Below are 18,931 nucleotides of genomic sequence, written 5' to 3' on the forward strand. Positions count from 1 at the left end.
GAGAGCAGTGCTTTTAGCATTGCAAGCCCTTCACGACTCTCTTCCCACTGGGACTATTGCAATTCAAATGGACAACATGTCCGTAGTGTGGTACATCAACAAACAAGGCGGAACCAGATCATACCCTTTATGTCGAGAGGCACTCAGACTTTAGCAATGGGCGATCACTTCTCAGCGTTTTCTGATAGCAACGCATATTTCCGGGAAATCCAACGTTATTGCAGACAAATTGAGCAGAGCAATTCTCATGCCCCACGAGTGGTCTCTAAAGAAATCAGTTCTAGAAGAAGTATTCCTAAGATGGGGCCAGCCTTGCTGCGATCTTTTTGCTACTCCCCAAAACAGCAAGTGTCACGACTTCTTCACTCCCTTCCCGTTACCAGGCCATCCCACCAGAGACGCTCTAGTCCACGATTGGCCCCGGGGACTTCTGTATGCCTTTCCCCCCTTTCCACTGATACCTCAACTAATTCAGAAAGCCATCGCCTTGAGAGTGACAATGATCCTCATTGCCCCTTACTGGTCTTGACAGATATGGTTTCCCTTCCTTCATCGTTACCTTTTGGAGCAGCCCTGGCATCTGGACCCAGTACCAGATCTGATCACCCATCAATCGGGTCAGCTGCACCAATCTCTGTCTTCTCTAAACCTCACAGCGTGGTTTCTCCGATTCCAACCTTAGCCAGGCTTCCCTCAATATCTTGCTCGGTCCGAGATATCTTGATAGCCTCTCATAAATCTTCTACCCGGAAGATTTATAGTAGCAAATGGAAACGTTTTTCCTTTGGGGCATTATCGAAAAACATAGATCCCTTTACTGCACCTATCCAGTCTATTTTAGACTTTCTAGCAGAACTCTTTCATTTAGGATCTTCTGCATCAACCATTAGAGTTCAATTGGCTGCCATATCAAATTTTCATGTTGGTGTTTCAGAATCCAGCATCATGGCTCACAAATTCTGTAAAGCCTTCTTAAGGGGTGTATTTCTTCTCAAACCTTCAATCAAAGACCCCCCGCCTCAATGGGATTTGAACTTGGTTCTGGCATCTTTAATTCTTCCCCCCTTCGAGCCGGCGGCTTCATGTTCTCTGAAGTTGCTTTCTTGGAAGACACTTTTTCTGGCAGCTATAACTTCAGCGAGAAGAGTATCCGAACTCCATGCTCTGTGCAGTCGTCCTCCTTACTTAGTCTTTCACAAAGACAGGGTATCCCTCCGTACTAATCCATCCTTTTTGCCTAAAATTTCTTCTCAAATTAACCTAAACCAAATTATTGATCTCCCCGTTTTTTTTTCCCTAACTATTCAAACAGATCGGAACAAAAGCTACATTTTTTGGATGTTCATCGCCAACTGAGATATTACTTAGACAGGACTAAACAATTCAGGAAATCTGATCAATTGTTTCTGTCATATGCGAAAGGTAAATTGGGCCTTCCAGTCACTAAAGTATCCCTTTCTAGATGGCTCACCTCTACAATTACCTTCATCTATGAGATCAGACATCAAAAACTACCCTCAAGACCTAGAGCTCATTCAACTAGGGCATTAGCTACATCCGTAGCTTTTCAGGACAGGTTGCCAATAGATTCAATTTGTGCAGCGGCCACCTGGGCTTCTCCTCATACATTCATTTCACATTACAAATTGGACATGGTTTCCAGAAGCCGTGCCAAATTTGGTTCCACTGTTCTCAAGAGTCTGTTCCGATAGGCCACCCAGGATAAGGTGCTAGGGACGCGGTCCCATCCAGCAAGAATGAAGGCGAGATTGACAACTTAACATTAAGAAGTTATGTACCTACCATAACGTTCCATGTTAGTTGTCTTCTTCTCGCCTTCTTTCTTGCATCCCACCCTCCTTCCCCCAAGCCTGGACAGACCGACTGGAATTCTTTTTGTATTTTCTTCCGAAAGTTGTCATTCCCACACGTTCTCCCACCTCTTCTATCTTTACTGAGGTCTGCCTTTCCTTTACGCAGATTGTTTGTGGTGGGTTTCCCAACTCCATTCTATGGAGACTAGGATTACTTGGTATAGCTATCAAACGAGATCTGAGTAGTTACCGCCTAGCATTGTGGGATATAGGGGAGCCTCGAGCCGGTGGAATTAGCTCTCGAGCTTTAGTATTGGCCGAGTCGGAGCCGAGGATCGGCTCCGAACCTATCCAGCAAGAAAGAAGGCGAGAAGAAGACAACTAACATGGAACGTTATGGTAGGTACATAACTTCTTATTTTCTTACATTCTGCTTCCTTCTGGATCATCAATGTTCTGTTAATGTTGTCAACTGATTGTCTTCCCTCCACAAAACAACAGTGATCCATATCTATCAATTTTGGCATTACGTTTGACATTCTTTTAGTCAATATAGACATAAACACTTTATAATCATGAGTTAGTGTTGAAATGGGCCTGTATAAAGCAGGATCTGATGGATTTTACCCTCTTTAGGTATTACAGCTACCACTGCTTTCTTCCTGCATGTTGGTACTTTTCCTTCTCTTAAAATACTTTTAAACAAAACCTTCCAGATCTTTGTCTGTTTTTTTTCCTCCTAGCTTACAAACTACCTGTAGATTGGTTATACGTCACAATTTTTATTTCTTATTTATTTAATCTCAGTTCCTTTTATCGTAACCATTTGTATTTGAGCCTCATCTACCTCTAACCTTGGCATGTTTAATTTTTCTACATACATTTCCATTTGTATCTTTTCTTGATTTCCATATTCCTCTGCTTTATACAGACTTTCACATAATTTCCAAAATATTTTTAATACCTCTACAGGATCTCTTGTTACCTTCCTTGTTATAGGCTGCCTAAACTTGGCAATAGCCCTTTCTACTTTCTGTTGCCTCAGTTGTGCTAAAAGTTTTTGTGCTCTAGCATTATTATCAAAAAAATGTCGCTTAACAGCAATCTTTCTAAACTCATGCATATTATCAAGGTAATCCCTTATTTTCTGCTTAGCATTCTGCAGTTGATCCTCTTCTTGTTCTGTGAGATTCCCTTTTATTCTGCAGTATTTTAACATTTGTTATTCCCTCTAAATAATTCTTGTTACTTCTTTACCATAGCTTACTTTCTTTTATTTCCACCCTATTTTTAAACTCCACCTTAATTTTATCCCACTCCCTACGTATATTTTCAGAATTAATTTCTATCCTCTCGAATAGCTCCTGAGTAATCTCCACTGCACATTTCTTAAATTCCTCTCTTTTCAACAGATAGGTGGGAAAGTGTCAGTGTCTTATTCTTATTTCATTACCCTATGTTTTTACTTTAGTTATTATTGGCACATGATCTGAAATAGTTTTTGGTGTGTATCAAGACCTTCAATTAAATGCACATGTTCCTGTGAAATGTAAATTTTGTCTAGCCTAGCCCAGTTTTTATATCTTGGGGAATAATATGTAAATTCACTCTGAACTCCTGTTACTGAATTCACATCTTCCATGCCAAATGTTTTCATAAATTTCTTCAAAAATCTAACTTTCTTTGTTATATTTTCCCTTCTGGGCCCCCAGACACATCTTCACTGCTACAAATCAAATTTGATCCCCCACCTATAAGTAATATTCCTTGCTGAAAAATGATTATTTCTCCCAGAATTTTCTTAACCTGCATTAAAGCATTTTTAGTTGGAATATAAATACATGCCAGTGTAATCCTTCTTCCTAGCCAGTAGCCCCTTAGCACTATAGATCTTCCATTATTATTTTTTTTATCCTCTTCTATCACTATTGGACCTCCTCTTGCACATAATATAAATAATCCTCTTTTCCTTTGTCCCAGATATTCCTCTGAATAACCATCCTGAAAACCTTTGTTTATCAAATTCACACGTTCTTTCCAAATGTGTCTCCTGTAACATAGCTATTTGCACTCTATATTTTTAATATAGGTCACTATTCTTTCTTTTTTGGATTTATCTGTGAGATCGTTGACATTTAAAGACATTACAGAAAGCATCATTGTATTAAAAAATTATTATTCCCACATTTTATGTAGAACACCTTTTTTGTTACATGTCTAGTTCCAGCTTTTGTGTTACATGCATACACTGTTTGGCAGGTTCATAGGATCATAGGAAGTTACTAGGCTATTGGCCGTGAGGCCTTTACAAGCCTAGCCAAGAATTTAGTCCATGTTCCAACAAGTCAGCACCCTATGCCACTGTCCATCAGGGACATAGGTGGAATCTCAGGGGTGTGTTTTCTGTTTTCCATCCAGTTATCCAGGTTGTGCTTAAACAGGTTTAATTATATACTCTGCTTTAGGTGGAGGGGGAGTCTATTCCACAAAAGGGGGAGTCTCTGGGACACAAATCTGTCCTGCCAACAAATCCTATTGATGTCACAGACCAGGTTGAGGTCCCGCATGCGGGTTACTTGAGTGGAGCTTGACTTGCTGAAATGCAGCAGTCCTATCAGGGCGGGATCTGAGATTGCTTTATATACCAGACAGAGCTCACCTGTGAGAAGTCTGTAGGAGGCTGAATAGAGGGACAGGACTTTTAGCCTATCTGTGTAGGGTAGATGTTTGAGGCCCTGGATTCCCTGGGTGAGGAATCTCTGTGGTCTCTCTAGCTGCTGCATGTGCTTTGTGAGGTACATGCCGAAAGGGGCATTGTATTCAATAATCAGTCTTATAAGGGAAGAATACAGGGATGTTATGACCACCTTGTCCCTGGATGAGATACCCTTACTAATGAGGTGGGCCATGTAGAAAGCTTTCCATACAACGGAGGCAGTATGGTGGTCAAAAGTCAGTTTGATATCAACCTGGGTTCCCAAGTCCCTCACGACTGATTGCGGGCTTCGTGCCTTATCACTGTGATAATTTGTGGGGTTGATGATGCATTTTTTGGCATTCAGTTTGAGGCCATGTTTCTGGCACCAGTCATTTGTTTGGGTGAAACCCTGTTGGAGGATGGTCCACATCACTAGGGGAATTGATGACAGCACCCAGCCTGCAGTCATGTGCAAACGTGGTCAGCCATAGCCCACTAGATTTCACCTGCACCTCTAAGAAGTGTATACCAAACAGCAGAGGCTCCAAGTCCGATCCCTGGGGTACACCGCTTGTTACAGGTTTACTACTTGAGGTGGCTTCCCTTATTTTGACAAGGTGGGTTCTATCAGTGAGCCATTTTGCTAGCCATCTGGTAACATATGGAATGATGAGTAAAAAGCAACACGAACCAACTGCAAACTATGAAAAAACAACAAAATAGGCAAGCTGACACGACCACAATCCAATTTATTGTTAGCGCTTTCGTATAGCAAATGCTTCTACTTCTTCAGGCATGCCTGAAGAAGTATAAGCATTTGCTATACGAAAGTGCTAACAATAAATTGGATTGTGGTTGTGTCAGCTTGCCTATTTTGTTGTTTTTTCAACATATGGAATGATGTGTAGTTGAGAGAGTTTATCTATTATACCTGAGTGGGGAATAGTATCAAAAGCCTTGGCTAGGTCAAGATAGGCAGTGTGCACCGCCTTACCATCGTCTATGGCCTTGGTGACTGTCTCAAAGATGTCGATCAAATTTAACAGGCATGACTTCCCCTTGACAAAATCAAACTATGTAGGATCAAGTGTCTGGAGGTTGCCAATGTCCTTGTTAATGAGGTCCATGATAATCTGCTCCATGGCCTTGTTGATCAGGCCAGTTAGACTGATGGGTCTATAATTTCCTGGATCGGTGGATGCTCCACCTTTGTGCAAAGGGATGACAGTAACTATCCTCCACTCGGCTATGATGAAGCCGGTACTCAGGCTTTGGTTGAATACGGTGCCTAATGGTGCTGCAAGTTCCTGCCTGAGTTCATGTAGGATGCAGCCTGGAATGTTATCAGGCCCCATTGAGCCCATGGAGGCTGTATTTTTTGCCTTTGAGATGGCAGTGATGACTTGCTCCCTAGAGATAAGGTGAGGGGGGCAGGTAATGGAGATGTCCTGTTTTACTGATGGGGGACAGAGGAGTGAAGTGGAGTAGAGACAGACGCAGAAGAACATTGACTCTGGTATTCGGGCTGGCTGAGGGCTACCACAGCAGGGATAACCCACAGGTGATGAATGCAACAGTGAATACACTCGAGCATCTACATTTATGGTAAGTGTACACAACTGTACTTTACTCATGTTGGTTAATACCAAGTCCAAGATATTTTCACCTCTGGTGGGGTGTCAACCAACTGGTCCAAGGCATTTGCATTGACAAAGTCAAGGAATCTCTGGGCATTTGTGTTTTGGCATGAGTATTTTTTCCAATCTATGGTTGGATAGTTAAAGTCACCCAGGATCAGGGTAAAGGGTTGAATCTTGATAGATTTGAAGAGGTCCAGATAGTTGGAGTGGGCATCTTGAGTCAGAGTTGGAGGCCGGTCCAGATAGTATCTGAGCTGTCTGTGCACATCTAGTGAGTGCAGAATTCTTTCCCCCTTGTTTTGAGTATTAGGAAAGAAGGTGGGTAGATGTATGGCCTGATTTGAATAGCAGTCTTGTCAGATTCACTTTTATATTGCTGTTTCTTGTCATATCCATTTGAGCCTGTGTCACATCTTGTAGAACTTTTTGTTTTATTGAAAGCCCGCAGACAAACAAACCCCCAATACTCCACTAAAACCTATTAATTTAATACTAACACACAAAACTGTGTACAAATGTCCTAAACTGACAGTCACACTCAGAGACTTGAGTTAACCTAAAAGAAAGTTTATTCATGCTAAGATGCATTTTGCAGCCTGTGCTTCTAGTGTGTGCTAACTAATATACTTTTAGAGAACATTATGTTCTAGCCAGTTTCTCTTTTTTTTTTCCCAGCCAGTCACTCTCCACCAGGCTGTTCCCAATTTCTCTTTCTCAGATTGTCTCCATGGAGACATGAGAACCAGACAGCCAATTTGTCATTATCAGATTGTCTTCATGGAGGCATGAGAACCAGGCAGTTAATTTCTCTTTATCAGACTGTTTCCATGGAGGTATGATGGCCAGACACAGAATTGCTACTAAGCATACATTCTTTTGCTAGAAAAAAAATATTAAAAACAAGATACCACTCGGTGTATAACACTGCATGCAATCAACACTTCCAGTGATATTCCCATCTGTTATAAAAGTAGAAAACCTTTATTCAAGTTATATAAAGTATGGGTTAAGCTCTTTTGTCCCTCTAATTGTTGGGACTTCATCAGAACCATTGTATTACAAATTCCTTTAAATAAGTTACTTTATCTCATTTATTTAATAATTCCATTCATTCAATTAACTAATTGTCCTCCTTTGCTAGAAAAAAACCCTCATGATATTCAATACTCTTTTTCATCCACTTGATTTCTCTCAAAACATGTTACTAAATCAGTTCAAGGTCCTTAATTCAGTCATTCCGCCATGCAAGAATGAGAAAAAGCACATTAATATTTCTTTTGTCATGCTTGTTAACCCGGCTTTTTTTTACATCGCAGTGCCTATATTTCTTAAAAATGAACAAGAAGAGAGACTGGAGAAAGAAAGGAAAAAAAAAAGCACAACAGCGCCTATTTACAATCCCCATCACTGTAAAAATAACTGAGAAAACTTTACTTTATAGCATGCAAAGAAAACCTTACACCACAAAAATAGTACTGTTAAAAAAAATGTTTTCTTTACTTACAATTAACTTTCTCCCCTCTTTTCCTGTTCCCAAAGCAGTTTTCCAAACATTAATGACATGATGTAGGACATATTCTTTAGAGTCCCCTATAAGTCCAACAAATTTTGAAAAAGTCCAGTATTTCCAGATTTTCTTGTTCTGTCGTGTTTCAGATATAAGTATTGCATTATAATAGCCGTGGTGGTGCTGCGGTAGCGTTGTCGCCTCACAGCAGGAGGTTCTCCAATTCGATTCCCGGCTGGAGCGCCTTGTGTGTGGAGTCTGCATGTCCTCTCCGCGGTCGAGTGGTGTTCAAAAGACATGCGTGAATGGGCGTGCCTTCGTTGAAGGTTGGGCGTCGAGCTGGTACCTCGGCACCGTGAAAATCTACTGCCAATCATTAGCAGACCGGAGTTTCGCTGTGGCGACCCCTAACCGGGAAAAGCCGAAAGAAGAACAACAGTCCCACATTAAGTTATACATTTTATTACTGTTCATCTCCAGCTCCTAAATCCTGTCTCTGCTTCATTTCCAACATACTCTCAGTTCTTCTAGTCACTTCTCATGCTCACTTCCTTCTCTCCAACAGTTTCAATTGAAACAGTGGAAAGAGTTTTACAGGTAGAGTTTCTCTGTGGTCTTTATTAGCCAAAGAACAAGAAACGGAATCTCCTTCTGTTTCACTGATTAGTTTTTGTTGGACAAGCTTTTGTATTTCTTCCTTAGCATGTACTTCATCAGAAAATAATTTTGTCCCTCCAGGGAAGACTACTTTGAAGACAACTGGGTACAGTAGTTTGAATCTCACACCTGCATCTCAACATTCCTTAAATAGTGGAATTAATTTATTCCTCTTCTTTCTGGTGTACAACGAGTAATCATTCTCCCCATTCTGCTGCCTTCCACTTTTAGTATTTTGTCCTTCTGCCACAGTTTTGTCAGAATCAACTCCTTCTGCTGGTAGGATTGCATATTTACTATTAAAAGTCTAGGTTGCTTTCCCATAGCCAGATTTGGATATCAAAATCTTTTTCTGGTATCAAGACTGTTGAGACTCAACCTTCAATAATCTCTCAGTTGGCTACCTTCAAGCTATATCCATTTCATAAATGAGGCTCATCTCACACACTGCAGAAGGTGCCTCAAAGGCGACAGGTTCAGGCATTTTCATCAGGAGGTATGGCTGGATGCTCCTATGTGATTTTGTGGAGCTCTTCAAGTCATTGTTTGTCAGTGACTCCTTTTAACGGCTCTTCTTTGTTTGGCCCCATTGTAAAAGACACACTCTCCAGGTGTGAGAAAGATGGAAATACCCTCTTTGCAGTAGGAGTGTGCTTTTTGACCCCTCAAAGGACCTTTTCCAGGAATCAACAGGGAGATTGAAAGACATGGTTCAGGAAGTATCAGGGTCCTTTCTAGGACACATGTGGACGTAGTTCCCCCAGAGGCAGAGGGGGAGCAATAATGGTAGAAAATGCCCCTGTGGCAGAGGAGGCCCACAAAACTGAGGGTCTAGAGATTCCTTTACCAACAGTCCCTTTCAGCGTTGCTGAAGGGAAGCTCAATTGCCTTCCACTGGAGTCAGTCAAGGTAGACTTATCTCTGCACCCGGAAGCCTGGTTAAACATAACAAAAGACACTTGGATGCAGACAATTATTTCCAGAGGTTATATTATTCTCATTTCCTTATCACCTCCATTGTCCAGAAAATTCCATGATGTTCCACTCAATCAGAGGGAAGCAGCAACACTAGAAATACAAAAGCAGCTAGAAGAAAAGAGTCATCCAAGAGGTCACACCAGACAAAATAGAGTTCCGGAATTTAATCAAGATTTTTTTTTAGTGACAGAAGATGGGACTGGAGACCAATTTTAGATCTCAGTGTGTTGAACAGATCATTTCAACACACCCAAGTTCCGGATGGTCACAGTTCAGTCCATTCTGCCTATTCTGAGCAAGGAGGACTGGATGTGCTTAATAGACCTTCAGGATGTGTACTATCACATAAAAATCAGCAGACAGTTCAGAAGGTACTTGCGCTTCTGGCTGGGAGCCAATCACTTTCAGTTCAGAGCACTGCCATTTGGCTTCACAACAGCCCCCAGGGTGTTCACCATATTTATGGCAGTGGTAGCAGCTCACTTGCGACTGCAAGGATTGTGGCTGTTTCCATATTTAGATGGCTGGCTCATTACCACCCCTACCAGGCATCAACTGATACAGGCATGAGATCAAGTGTTGCAGACTTGTTCAAATCTCGGGATAACCATCAATCACAAGTATCATTTACACCAACCTAGACATTGGAATTCATAGGAGCAGTGTTCAGCACAGTATCTATGGTAGCATCTCTTCCTCTCTCAAGAGTACAGACAATAAGGAAGCAGGTCAGGAAAATAATTTGCAGTACCATAATTTCAACCCAATTGATTCTGCAAGCTCTGGGATCAATGTCGGTGGCAATAGTTTTAGTTCCTTTAGCAAGATACCACATGAGGATTCTACAGTGGATGCTAGCAGCTCAAGGGTCAATGCTTTCTCAACCCATGTCAGTGAAGATAAGAATAATTCAGGTATGCAAACGGTATCTTTCTTGTTGGGTGCAGTCACAACTGTTTCAAGGTCGTTCTTTCATTCTCCCTCAGTCTAAGGCCATAGTGACCACAGACGCTTCCCAGATTGGGGGGGGGGGGGCATTGGAAAAGTTGGGTCAAGGTACTTGATCCCCCAAAGAGACCAGATTGCATATCAGTGTTCTGGGAATGAGAGTGGTGCATTTTGCATTGTAAGCATTTCAAGACTCTCTCCCTCTCGGGACAATTGCAATCCAAACGACAACATGTCAGTAGTTTCGTACATCAACACACAAGGGGGAACCAGATCTGATCTCTGTCAAGAAGCCCTCAGAGTGTGGCAATGGGCAACTTCTTCCAACTGCTTTCTCATAGGGACACTTATTTCAGGGAAGTTCAGTCTAATAGCAGACAAATTGAGCAGGTCCATTTTACTGCCTCTTTAGTGGTCTCTCAACAACAAGGTGACAGAAATTATTTTCAGACAGTGGGGCCAGCCTTGCTGCGATCTTTTTGCATCTCCCCTGAACAACAAGTCCAGCACCTTCTTTACCCCGATGCCTCCACCGGGGGAGTCACCAAGGGATGCTGTGCTCCACAATTGGCCCCCCCGGTCTTCTTTATGATGATCCCATCCCCTAATTCCCAATTTTTTTAGAAAGCAGCCAGGTTGAAGAGCAAAGTCATCCTCATTACACCTTACTGGCCTTGCCAGGTTTGGTCCCCTTTTCTTTGGCCTCATCTACTGTACCCACCTGTGATTTTTCATCCAACTCCAGACCTTCTGTCTCACGCAATAGGCATGGTTCACCCAAATATCTCAAACCTCAAACTAACACTGTGGTTTCTCCAATTCTTTTGATAGCCAGGCAACCAATGCTCTCTTCCCCTGTCATTTCCATACTTCTATCTTCCCTTAAACCTTCTACTAGGAAATTCTACAGGTGTAAATGAAGAAGGTCCATTTTTTGGGCAGAGCAGAATCAGATAGACCCTTTCTCAGCTTCCGTTCTTTCTGTTCTTGAATTTTTAGTGAGTTTGTTTAATGAGGCTGCCAGTTCATCAACTATTAAAGTTCAACTTGTAGCAAACTCTAACTTTCATGTGGGGTTTCAAAATTCTTCCTCAGCTTCCTCTAAACTGTGGAAAGCATTTTTGAAAGATACTGTTCTGCTAAGACCCCCTTATAAAGATCCCATATCACCATGGGATTTAAATGTGGCATTGCAAGCCTTAATACATTCTCCCTTTGAACCTGCAGCTAAACGTGATCTAAAATTTTTGACCTGGAAAACTGTCTTTTTAGTTGCAATTACATCTACTAGAAACATTTCAGAACTTCAGGCATTATCTTCTAAGCCTCCATACTTGATTTTTCACAAGGATAGGGTCACCTCACATACTAGTGCTTCCTTCATACCAAAGGTGGTGTCAGAAGCTAACATTAACCAAGCCATTAACCTTCCGGTATTCTTCTTGAACTTTACAAATAGAGGAGAATATATGCTACACTTGCTGGATGTTCATAGACAGTTGCATTTCTACCTGCACAGAACAATAGAAGTTAGAAAGACAGATCAGTTATTTGTTTCCCTTGCACATAAAAAGTTGTGTGACTCAGTCGCAGACGTAACTCTAGCCAGATGGTTGACAGTTTGCATTTCATTTGTCTATAACAAATGGAATCTACCCTTACCAAAACTACTAAAGGTACATTCAACCAGATCTGTAGGAACTTCTACCATATTCCAGTCTAGAGCCTATATGGACGATAGGGTCTATACTGAATTAGTGAAAACTTAGAGAACGCTAATTCATCAACCCCTTTTAAGTGAAAGCTAACAATCACAGGGGAAAAAAATCGCTGGGCCGGTTCCAGGAGTTTGCCATTTTCTCCACTGTGGTGCGATCTCGGAGTTGGCATATTTAAATAGGGAGGTATGGGGGCAAAGCCCGCCACATTATAAAATGTTTTAAGTTTTGTTTTTTTTTTTTTTTGGTGGACCAGCGATTTTTTTTTTCCCCTGTGAAAAAATTGCTGTTCTAGGTGTTCGAGATTTTAAGCTTTAGCTTAAAAGGGGTTGATGAATTAGAGTTCGCTTTTCTAAGCATTTGCTAATTTAATATAGACCCGGACGATATATGTGCGGCTGCAACTTGGTCAAATCCTCATACCTTTATTACTCATTACAAACAAGATCTGGTCTCAATGGGAAGGGCAGCCTTAGGCTCAACCGTACTCAGAAATATCCTTTCTTAGGGTCCACCTGAGAATTTAGGGAGCTGGGGACTCTGTCCCGTCAGTTGAGGAGTGAATGAAAATTGACAACATCAGGTAAAGAAGTTATGCACTTACCATAATGTTCCATCTGTGTTATCCATTTTTATTCTTCCTCAACTCTGCACCCTCCATCCCCCTCCATTTCTAATAACTGACTTCTGTTGGAATGAGCTACTTCAAAGACATCTGTGTTTCTTTTTTTGAACTCCAGTTATGGCAATTCTTTTATAATTTCTCTCTCAAGCTGTAATTAGAATCTGAGGGACATTAGGGGTAGTGCATTATGGGTAGGGAATGAGCTCAAGAGTTTGTTGGAGGCCACAAGCTAGTATAACGGCTTAATCGGATCCGATTATCAGATCCGAACCCATCAGTTGAGGAAGAATGAAAATGGACAATACAGATGGAACATTATGGTAAGTACATAACTTCTTTTTACATTGTGTAAAAAAATAAAAAAAAATAAAAAAAGAATGATGCATACATTCAGTCTTTAAAGCATCTAACTTTGACTAAAAAGATACCAGTTTTCCCAACACGGGGGTTTGGATGTTATTCTGCCTCCTTCATCTGGCGCACAACTATTGGATTTAAACTGTACAGTCAATACCCAAGCACATTTGTTGTTGATATAGGAGTAATGTGTTTTATACCCATGTTTACTATTTGTTTTGGGCTTAGTTTTGGTGTGTGTGTGTGTGTGTGTGTGTGTGTGTGTGTGTGTGTGTGTGTGTGTGTGTGTGTGTGTGTGTGTGTGTGTAATGCACATCATCTGGTCAATATTAAAGCCTATTAGGTTGAGTACAGATCTGCTGATGCAGTTGATATTGAGATATTTCACAGGACTGTGTCTGTTTCCAGCAGCTTATATGAATACTGCCTGATAGAGCATAACTTCAGATCATCAGAGATCTTTCTTGCTACTATTGAAATGCACTTCTAAATGATGTACAAAAGTTAAATAAGAAAGAAAGTAGCATAAAATGAATAGCAAGAGCACAATTTCCCTGAGTAAGTACAGGAATTCAGCATCAGAGGTGTATGAAGTCAGCAAAAGAATCCGACATATAGCCGAGTTTCTAAACTAGAGTCATTTGGTTTTCTAACATCTGCTATTTACTGTACATGATCATACAGGTTCTTTTTGAAGTAAGTATGTCTGGTTAAGTAGATATGTCTGGTGTGCAATGTGGTATAACACTAATAACATGAGCTGTTGGAAGATTAATGAGTTGGCAGACTTTAAAAATTCCTTGCAGACTACTCTGTCAGATATTCTGGGTGAGCAAACTGGAGTAACTGAGGAAATTATTTTCTCTGAGCTGTGAAACAGAATCAGTATTGCCTAGACATAGTAAGGCCTTGCTGAGTTTAATTCTTGTGGCTGCCAAAAAAGCAATTACTAGAAAATGGAAATCAAAGTCTAAACCAACCGTACTTGGAAGTAGTGAGTAAAAGAACTGGAAGTGGGATCTTTAGAAGAGGGTAGGAGCAAATTACATTAAAAATGGGAATTGTAGGAACAATACATGCTGAATAATGATTTGGAGGAATGAGGGGTAAGGGAAAGCACAAACTGAATGAACTATGTAATGTTAATTGACAGTGTACAGAAGATTATAATGCTGTATAATGTTTGCAACTGAAAATGGGTCAATATGGTTTGTTTTCATTTATATAACTGTATGATTGCCTGTGTCATACGTGATAATTCAATAAAGATGTTTCTTGTTTAAAAAAACACTGCATGTGCTGTTGTTTTGTTAAGTAAATACCTGTTTCTAAAATGTTACCTTTTCATTAGGTACGCCCAAGCCTGTCATTAAGTGGCTGAGAAATGGTCAGGAGCTTAAGGGTGATGAAGAAGGTGTTTCAATCATGGATGATGGAGCTTTGCTTGCTATTACCTCCCTGACACCTCTTGATGATGGCGAGTATGTCTGTGAAGCAGTCAACGAAGCAGGAAAGACAGAAAGGCAGTACCAGCTGAAGGTGCATGGTAAGAGAGAAAAGAAGCATGAAGGCTGGCTCACTGAGTATTTCTTTATTGTAACAATGAAACGTTCCACATGCGTAGAACCGGTACGTATTAAGAAACTGAAACTAACAGGTACAGGGAGTAAAACCTGGAGATGATGCATAGTGTAAGTGCCATTTCCAAGATATTTGAAAACGTTGACATTTTATCTTTTATTTTTCACACTTCCTTCTTTCTCTAACCATATCTGGACACAAGTTCAGATTTGTGTGTCTGCTCAAAATGTCAAACTATATAACACATTTCTCATACATACATAACATATCACATTTTTAAATATACAGGGCAAACAATTACAACAAATTAATTTATTCAGACCTATGCTTTTGTAGTGACAGTCTCTCATTTTCAGTCATCTTAATGCAGTAACAGGGAGAAATTGAGCTCCGTTTAGGAATACCATCCATTTAAGCCAGAATTCCCTATAAGTATCATTCTTACTATTAAATATCTTCTTCACCTGCTCTGATACAAGCTTTTCATAATATCTAAGCGGTGCTGTTTTAGTTGATTTTCACACAGCTGTCTTGTAGTTTGAATATACATTAAGCTGTCTTGTAGTTTGAATTTCAGATAGTATGATTTGGATCCATTTCAGCTAAGGGAGCTTCTGTGCTGTGCTTATTAATAATGAAACTCATTTGTTGGTAATTGTCTTTGTGGCTTTAAATATGTCATTCAGGAGGCAACATACCTGCATGCAAGACAGAAAAGTGACCCTGTGTCTTAGTTGAAAAATAAAGCAGATTGTTTGGTTTCTCCATAAGATATCCTAAAGAAATCTTTGTTTCATTTATTACATATGCAGACAGATGATACGCATTCCCTGCAGTCTGTGATATAGTATTTTGTGCCTTATCAGGCAAACCATCTTGTCTTCACAGTAACACACTAACACTTTTGTTCCCATTGACCCATCTGGCATTACCACTCCATACCACCAACTAGCGATTTACCCCTACTAGATGAAAATATCATCTGGTATCTTAATCTTATGCCCAGGCAGTAAGGACAAGAGTTGAACAACAGCTTGTCATCATACAAGGATGACTTTGACTTTTATTACCTGTTTCTCTTTCTTATGACAATGGTCAGTCAAAATTCATTGTCTGTGTGGTAAGCCGAAAGCATAGGCACATGCTTCCACAACCAGCTGGAGTGCTTTGCACTTCTAGACAAGCATGGCATTCCATGGTATTCCCTTTGCTTTATGACTGTCTCTGTCCTTCCTTTAAATGGTGCTCAACCTTTGAACATTGCCAGTTGCTTGGATCGGTGAAAATAACCAAAGACACAAAACACAAACCAGTAGTCCAACAAAATGGTGAGCGACCAGCAGAAAGAGCAGCACCAAGTCCAGCATGGATAAAACTTTCTGTAGTAGGTTTATTAACAAACTCTCACTTAAAAACAATATAAAGTCATTAAATAAGTAAATATCTACTTACTTTTTTTAAATGTCTGTAAGTGTGAGTCGTTCATCTTTTGTTGGATTACTGCTTGGATGGGCAAGCTGATGGGCAGCTTCTTACTTTCATCCCTCCTCAGCTGTCTTTTCTCTTTTTACTTCTGTTGTTTGCCATTGCATCCATACCTCTTTCAGTGGAAGTCTTGTAAATACTATAAATATGCACATATTTATTTAATTTAATTTTCACACCTAATGCTTTATTATGTGCATAATGAATCATCATATGTATGTTTGATTGTGTGTGTGTGTGTGTGTGTGTGTGTGTGTGTGTGTGTGTGTGTGTGTGTGTGTGTGTGTGTGTGTATGTATATATGTATACAGCCAACAAACAACCAGCGTGATCACCACAGTGCTGTTCTTTAAGAGCCATAGCCCCATTCTTGTTCTTCACTATATATATATATATATATATATATAGAGAGAGAGAGAGAGAGAGAGACCAAATGACTGAAATTTCATTTGACTGACACTTTATTTGACTGATAAGTATTATTAGCAGTCTCCAGAGTACTGTAAGGCAAGTAAATGGACTATGCCCCCTTCCCCACTGTAGTGCAATCCTGGAGTTAGAATATATAGTTAGGGGTGTGTGGGGGGCACAACCCCCCACAATGGGGGGTGTGGGGGCCAAAGTCCCCCACTTACTTTTGTTTTACTAAGCAATATTAAAGCAAAACTAAACAATATAATATGAAATTAAGTGGGGTCTTTGCCTCCCACACCCCACTAACTATATATTCTAACTCCAGGGTCGCACTACACTGGGGAAGGGGACGTATTCCATTTACTTGCCTTACAGTGCTCTGGAGACTGCCAATAATACTTGTCAGTCAAATGAAATTTCAGAAAAATGGGGTCAGTCAAATGGGTGTCAGTCAATTGAAAGTTAGGGCAAATGAAGTAGACCCATATATATATATATATATATATATATATATATATATATATATATATGTATATATATATATATATATATATATATATATATATATGTGTGTGTATATATATATATATATATATATATATATATATGTGTGTGTGTGTGTGTGTATATATATATATATATATATATATATATATAGATATATATATATATATATATATATATATATATAGATATATATATATATATATATATATATATAGATATATATATATATATATATAGATATATATATATATATATATATATATACAAAATGTTATTAACAAGGATAAACAAATGGATAAATAATGAGTGGAGTTACATGCAAACAAGCTGGTAAATAGGAACCCTAGTCAGAAAGTGCATGTGGTATAATGTTAAAAAATATTTAGTGTAGTGTATCTGGAATGCTTTTAGCTGTCTAGTGACACTGAGCATACCAAATTTCACAGATATTCTTGTAGGACATGGCATTTATGTTGTTATCAGTACTAACCTGACTGAAACCCATAAAAAGAGCTAGGGAAAATAAGACCAGATAGCAACATATTTATTAACTCTTTTTGACAATTCATACTACACACTATGTTTTTAGAAAAAAACATGTGCTATACGTGGTTCTCTTTTTTTATTTTCAGATTTTCCTTTTGCTCTATTTACATGGATCAGCAGTATTCATTCTTTTTTTATATTAAACCTTCTGCCTGAGTCTAAATTTCATAGCTATTCTAAACGTATTCTGAGCTTTCACTTGGGTCATGGCTGAAAAGGGACCATAGACCAGACGTTTCACATTGTTATAAATTATAAATATGTTGAAAGGTGCCCACCAATCAGCATGTTTTCCATTGTATTAGTATTCAAGCATTTCTCACTTAGATGACTAATCTTAACTGTCATGTGAACATTACAGTGCTTGTTTGTGCAGTATCTCAGTCTAGCTCATAACAATAACTTTTTTGTGCCATGTATGCATTCAAAAAAAGTATTTTGATCTATTACATGCTGCCTAAAAGCTATACATTTTCATAGTTCTAAAGGTGGGGAGTAATTTTTTCCAGCATTTTATAATAGATTTCTCTGAGGTTGTTAACAACTTTGATAATTGTGGAACTTATGAAAGCAGAATTTTGCCAGGTATAGGGATCCCTAAAATTTGATTGAGGCCTGATGTCTTTTGACACATTTATTCTCAATTTTGCCCCTAGAGTTACAGGCTGAGGAAATTCAGATAATAGATGCCTCAGTTTCCCAGTTTCTTCAACTCAATGTCTACAAAAATAATTGGAGCACAATAGATGCATTCTTATCAATCTAGATAGGGTGTCATTTAAACTAGTGAGGAGAAGCCTGCCAGCTTTCAGTTTAGTGAACTGCCTTTGTACTTCTTGGAGGAATGTCATGTTTTCCATTTGCCATCAAAAGGAAGGGTTCTCTAGTTCCAAGGGTGCCCTGACATTCCTTACTTTGCCCGAGTTCCATTTCTTATATGTGGTATAATGGCTTAGCTTTATACACAGCTGATTTGGTGTAGTGGTACATTGCTGTGACTCTAGTGCACAGGGTCCTGGATTTGACACCTTGGAGGGCTGGTTATGGTGGGAGGTTGGCATAATGGTTAAGGTGTTCACCTTGCAGACACAAGGTGCTGGGTTTGATCCTCACATGGGGTAATTGGCTAGGCATAAAATGGCCCACAAGGGCAATTAGCCTAGTATTAATCTATGAGCCTATGAACCTATCCAGCTCACTGCCACCGGTTAATACATGACAGCCAAGGGTATGATGTCAAGTCTACACCACTGCCCAAACTTAAGAGCATATAGCAAATCTGCACTGCTGCCTTGGGTTATAGCCAGCACTTCCCACAAGCAAGTAAGCTTCATACTGAGCAGTTGCAGAGAAGTGTTATGACCACTGACATCTCAGGATTTCATCCGCCTTGGTCTCAGTCCAGTCTCTTCTAGCTTTTTCTTACCAACAGTAACTGCAGAAACCTGGCCAAGAT

At 39.8% G+C, this 18,931-nt stretch overlaps 1 protein-coding gene across 1 annotated transcript in view; it reads left to right on the forward strand.

Annotated features, from left to right (window-relative positions):
- The window catches only part of HMCN1 (hemicentin 1), a 5,606,893-nt gene that overhangs the window by 2,610,138 nt on the left and 2,977,824 nt on the right, over nt 1–18,931 (forward strand). The window contains exon 26 of the mRNA XM_044085314.1: nt 14,294–14,488. Within this exon, the coding sequence (XP_043941249.1) occupies nt 14,294–14,488 (195 nt within the window). The remainder of the gene's footprint in view (nt 1–14,293; nt 14,489–18,931) is intronic.

The sequence above is a fragment of the Protopterus annectens genome, chromosome 10.part0 (assembly GCF_019279795.1).
Source record: "Protopterus annectens isolate FY-2018-M chromosome 10.part0, PAN1.0, whole genome shotgun sequence".
NCBI classification, from domain to species: domain Eukaryota; kingdom Metazoa; phylum Chordata; order Ceratodontiformes; family Protopteridae; genus Protopterus; species Protopterus annectens.